Source organism: Nanorana parkeri, unplaced genomic scaffold (genome assembly GCF_000935625.1).
Source record: "Nanorana parkeri isolate BGI_ZX_2015 unplaced genomic scaffold, ASM93562v1 scaffold742, whole genome shotgun sequence".
Classification (NCBI taxonomy): Eukaryota; Metazoa; Chordata; class Amphibia; order Anura; family Dicroglossidae; genus Nanorana; species Nanorana parkeri.
In genome coordinates this window covers 114,502-120,501 of record NW_017307010.1, presented here as the reverse complement: position 1 = coordinate 120,501, position 6,000 = coordinate 114,502, and the positions used below count along the sequence as shown (strand labels likewise).

Sequence of the window (6,000 nt, the reverse complement as noted above, 5' to 3'; positions counted from 1 at the left end):
CGAGCAGGTTCGAAAACCCGCCGAGAATCGTACAGAATCTTGCCTGTCCAAGATGGGCAGATCGTACAAGCTTTTAATTACTTTACCACCATCGCACGACTCAAGTCGTGCGATGGTTGTAAAGTGTATGGCCAGTTTAACACAGCCAGCAAGCAATCATTGAATCAATCAATTGGGCAAATTGAGAAGCAAACTATCACATTAAAATGCTTGACAGCATAAAATGTGTGTTTTAATACTCAGAATGTGAGCCTGCTGTATTAATATATACCACTCAAGCAAACATTGTGTACTATCATTTGGCTTTAGTGATCCCTTTGTCCATATGTGTTTTATTCAGCGGCCTTACAAAGAGGATTTTTTTCCTGGAAAAAAAGGGCTTGAACAAAGTGCGAGCATAGTTTGAATCATTTACTTGCAGTAGGAGTGGTTAACGTGTTACCTTGTACTTTAAAGTAGAAGGTGCAATTCTGAGCTACACCAAACCAGAAACTGCTTCTCATAGAAGACTTCCCATCCAAAATGGATACCGCTGGAAAAGTAAGAACATTTAAATGGCTTTATAAATAGTTGTTAGTAATGTATACGGCATTGGACTGTTGGGATGTTTAAGAAGTCGCTAATTTCCATAACTGTGTGACCATGTGACTATGTATGAAAAGTGTGCTAATAGCATGTCATTATCGTGTCAGTACGATTTACAGCAACCAGGAGAATCCTCGTTTTTATTTTCACACCATGGACTGTAGAAGTGACGGTTTGAAGCTGACTGATTGCTAACAAATTTTGATACTTTTCCTACATAGGCAACTATAGAGTTTAGGCAATAGAGAAGAAAAGAAAAAAAATGTATCTAGTGTATTAGTACATAGCTATTAGCTGATCTTTAACTGTAAATGTGTAAACCCAATTTTGATTAGGTTTTGGATCTGTTCACATCTACGCCATACGGAAGTGTGCAATGCCATGCTCAATCCTGCATCAAATAATGCAATCTTATGTGCAATGCGGTGCCATTATTTCTTAGCCATCGCATGTATGTTGAATCACACCACATTGTATGGTAACCTAATGCCATGTGATGTAATGCGATTTTAAAAAAAAAGGTGCACACACTTCTTTCAGTGCAATTTATCTGCAGTAGGCAGCCCACTGAAATGAATGGGCAGCCCTTCTGCAGCTACCTCGCAAATGTTTCAATGAGTGCTTATACAGTAAAACAGGAGTAGGTAACCTTGGCACTTCAGCTGTGCGGAAACTACAAATCCCGCCATTCCTATGCCCCAGAGAATCATGCCTGCGTCTATCAGTTTCTTGCAATGTCTTATAGAACTTGTAGTTCCACAACAGCTGGAGTGCTGTTGTTGCCTACCCATGCAATAAACAGTTCTTTTTCTTTCTAATTGCTAATTCTTAACTGTGGCAACCTACAATCGAATGGGGGGGATTTATTAAAACAGGAGCAGACAGAATCTGCAGCAGCTGTGCATAGTAACCAATCAGCTTCTAGTTTCAGCTTGTTCAGTTTAGCTTTGAAAATAAAATATTTCAGCCGATTTTGGTTGCCATGCACATCTGCTCCAGATTCTGTTTTCATAACTTCCCCTCAATGCATATTGTGCTGGGCTAGCTTCAGCAGAGTGAATTATGGTTGGTTGCTATGGGTTACTGCACGTATTGTGAGGGCTGTATGATAACAAAACACTTGCTCTAACAAGATAGGATAAGGTTAAACGCATTTGAGTATGTTGAGATGAAAGCAGAGGTCAGTACATTTTGCATTTAATGATGCTGTAGATCAGGGATGGGCAAACTCCAGCCCTCAAGGTGTGGTGAAACTGCAAATCCAATCGTGCATCTCTCTATGCTATCCATACCTGTGGCTATGAGAATCTTGCAATGGCTCATGGGATTTGTAGTTCCACAACAGCTGTAGGGCCGGAGTTTGCCCACCCTTGTTGTAGATGGAACTCATGTTATACCATTAAAAAAATGCTCACCTAAGTGCATATATAGAGTGCAAATAGCAGAACCCAAAGTATGTAACCAGATGCACAAATATTATATAAACGAATAAACACTTGTTTGTTTCTTTTCCTCAGATAAAGAGAATCATTTATTATTGTACTTTAAGAAATGTATACGGGTAGCATTAAAGGAGAGCTATGAGGTGAGTGATTTCCATTCATTCTCATAATTAGAGTTGACGTGTGACATTGAATCTGTCACACGGCGGCTCTATTGATCGGGAAGTTAGTGAACTGACAGCCACGGCTCCCCGCAGGGATTCCCTCTCCCCTCTCCGATCTTCCAGTGCTGACTGGAGGAACGGAGAGGGGGCGGGCACAGCTGGCTCTGCTTCTGGATAGGCAGAGCCTGCTGTCAATCAGCCAGCTGGGTGGATCTCGACAGTAATGTCGGGATCCATTCCGGTTGCGGCATTCTCAGCATGTAGGGGCCAATAGCTCGCTATATACTGAGCTTTGGGTCACCGGAGGAGGTTAGTATATGTCCTCTCGTGACCCTAAAGAGAACTATGGGATAAAAAGGTTACCCTATAGTTCTCTTTTAACTAACACAGTCCCTTTCTCACATGAAATGTATCACAAAAGGAAGAAAAACAAAAAAACTGAGGTTGTCTCAGCACAATTACAATCAATTTTGACTAAGGCCTCGTTCAGACGGGCAGCAAGGGGGTTGTAAAAATATGCAATTGAGTCTCGGTTCTACTGTTCCCCCATTTGCCAACCTGAGAGGTAATACAGCAGCTGCTGAGCCCTGTATACATGCCACGGCCGCGGTATTGCAATAGAAAGTCTCCTTTGGGATAAAAAAAAAGGCAGCATTCAGGAGGCGGCAGTATTGCCTTCTGAACGCTGGGCAGCTGCTGCTTTACGCACTCTATAGCTAATTTGCCTACAAACGTCAGGTGGTCATAATAATCTGGACACTCAGTGTATACAGTAAATGAAAAAACCCCTGGAGCCCGCTCTGATTTCAGGCAGAACACATTTGGATTGAGGCCTAGACAGCATCATCACAGGTCCCGCTGAACAGAAGCCCAGGAAGCAAACACACAACACACAGAAACACAGGAGAAGAGAGAACACTCTGCAATGTTGTCCCAAATATTTATCAATTCCCTCCGCTTACACCCCTGGACGTACTCCTCAGTGATTGGCTTTGGTGACAAATATTTATTACTCAGATCATTAACCTTTCTTACACAGACTATTAGAGCTTGCTTAAAGATTTAAATCTAGTTATCTATTCTGTTCTATAGTTTACGTAGTTTATAATAAGTTTTATTCTTTTTTTCCAGGTTATTAAATGCAAGGCTGCTGTATTGTGGGAGGCACACAAGCCTCTTAGCATTGAAGAGATTGAAGTTGCTCCACCAAAGGCTCATGAAGTCCGGATAAAGGTAAAATACATTTTTATTTTTTAGGTATTTAATTTTCCCTTCTTTTTACTTGCCCTGATTCTCAACTCAGCCTGCGCACCCATTTTTTTAAGTCTTGCTCACCCACTAAAGCCATGTCCAATGGGAGTACCTTGCTGGCCAAAAAAAAGCTCTCATTAGACATGGTATTGGTAGATTGGTATGTATTCGCACCAAAGGTAGGTGGGTCTATTCCCCAATTTGGAAAACCGAAGCCTCCATAGAACAGTTTAGCAATCTAAGAATATGTATACAGGAGGCTTTTCTGGACAAGAGACTAAACACTAAAGACACACTAAACACCAAACTAAACTTTAGATAATTCCCCTGCCTCTACCTACCCTATTCTAGCACTAACAGCCATGAGAACCTCAGAAACACTTACCTTTTAGGAGCTCTAGTCTTTCCTTTTTACTGTAATGCTGCTTCTAGGCTTCAACCAGGCTTCAACAGCAGCCAGGCATGGGATCTTAGTGAAGCTGAAGCACTTATTGGTTTCACCTGGCACTGCTCAGAACTAGAAGCCATGATCTATATAAAAAAAAAAAATTGGAGCTCCTAAAGAATCTCTGAGGCCCTTAATACTAACTTAGAAAAAAAAGCAACAGGGAAGGAGGAAATGGTTTGGATAGAGCTTTGGTCTGCCTTAAGACAGATTAAACATTAGGGATGCACCGACACCGATACCAGTATCGGTATCGGTGCTGATATCAACTATTTGCTATAATAACTATATTAAAACTATAATCCGTATTCAGCTATGAATCAGCTATGGAAAAAAAAATGTTTTTCATTCATTATGTATTCAGCTATGAATCCCTGGCTGGAACCCATAGTTTTGCACCTGCAAGTTGCAATATTATCCTAATTGTTGCTGGAATTAGTCCTCAAATGTTCCACCTCCTTTGATTCCTCTACTAGGCAGGTCACTTTTTTTATTTAATTGACTTGGTGGACTAAGGATGAGATGATTAGATGACTGGGTGACAAAGTGGTCCTGCTGTAATGACACAGCTTTGTCAGCTGAACTTGGCCTGAGTGAGAGCTTCACTGACCTTTTATACATTTAAAATCTATAACCTGTTCGGTTTCACAGGCAAAACCTCTGCCTTTGCTCCAATTTTCATAACTCCACCAGGCTTTAAAAAAAAAACCATCTTCAACTTACATTTAAACTAGATAAATTATGGTTTTCTACATGATTCCATCCACAGTTAAAAAGCTTCCTTCTTCCATTTCCTACCCATACGCCATCTTGTGGCCTTTTTTCAAACTGCATGTTGAGAATAACTAACTAAAAATGGTTCACTTCATGACATGAGTATTTTATGGTGCATTGCCCCATTGCTCTACACATGTTGCATATCACCACAAATGTCGGAGCATGAGCAATAATTCTTAGGCCCTCAATCACTGTTAACTTTGTATTGTTTTAGAAAAAATTTCACCTCTCACTTTAAGAAAAAAGTATCGGTAATTGGTATAAGCGAGTACTTAATAGAAAGTATCGGTACTCATACTCGATCTTAAAGAAAAATGGTATCGGTGCATCCCTATTACACAGTAAAACCCTATTACAGACTAGTCATTGTAAAAGACACAAGCCTTCTAAAAGACACAAGCTTTATTTCAAGCAAAGAACCTTGTTAGAAACCAAAAATATCAATTTTGTTTTTACACATAGCTGCACCACAGTTGTTATTCACATCAGCAGTCAGTGATGCCCAGCTGGTAGGATGGGTACAATGACAGTTTGTCTCACAAATTTTAGGAATGTTAGAGATGAGCAAGTCAGGAGACCGCCAGGTATTATATACAATTTTTTTGTTAAGGTATTACTAGTACTCCTAATTACAGGTTATTGATTCCATTAATGGTAATCCATACCACTACTGATGATAATGTGATTGTACTGAATTACAGCTAGCATCCTCTAACTTCTGGGACATTGTTTTTTAAGGCAAAATTCAAATGATAAAATGTGTACCTTTTGCATAAATTAGGCACTGCATTGCGCACCCCATAATCTGGCATATTGCCTCCTTAAATGATTACATGTAAAGGAGCCATTTCCAGAGTCTACAAACTTTACATTTAACATTTCATTCTGTTTGTGTATATAGATCATAGCTACTGGAATCTGTCGATCAGATGACCACGTGATAGAAGGACATGTAAAAAGGGTGAACTTTCCAATTATTTTAGGCCATGAAGGTGCTGGAATAGTTGAAAGTATTGGTGAAGGAGTAACTACAGTTAAACCAGGTAGGCGCATTATATATTTTTTTTTTTAAGGGGAGGTTTACCAGCATTATCAGCACATGGTATTTAGCATATGAATCTTGTGAGCTTGTGCCTGTGCTCGGTGGGGACGAGAAAGCAGTGACAGGCGGGAGAAGTCAGGATGCCGAGTGGGGCGGAACACTCAGGATGGAGAGCGGAGGTAACACTCAGGATGGAGAGCGGAGGTATGATACATATTTGCTGATCCTATCCTTTCACTGAACAAACAGTGAATGACAGCACTGATCACTTTGGTGTTTATAAATGAGGTAGTA

At 40.3% G+C, this 6,000-nt stretch overlaps 1 protein-coding gene across 1 annotated transcript in view; it reads left to right on the top strand.

Moving 5' to 3' along the window:
* Nucleotides 1-511: 511 nt before the first annotated feature.
* LOC108793349 (alcohol dehydrogenase 1-like) overlaps nt 512-6,000 on the top strand; it is a 71,428-nt gene continuing 65,939 nt past the window's right edge. Inside the window, exons 1-3 of the mRNA XM_018564265.1 lie at nt 512-540; nt 3,323-3,424; nt 5,566-5,707. Of these exons, the coding sequence (XP_018419767.1) occupies nt 523-540; nt 3,323-3,424; nt 5,566-5,707 (262 nt within the window). The 5' untranslated portion in view covers nt 512-522. The remainder of the gene's footprint in view (nt 541-3,322; nt 3,425-5,565; nt 5,708-6,000) is intronic.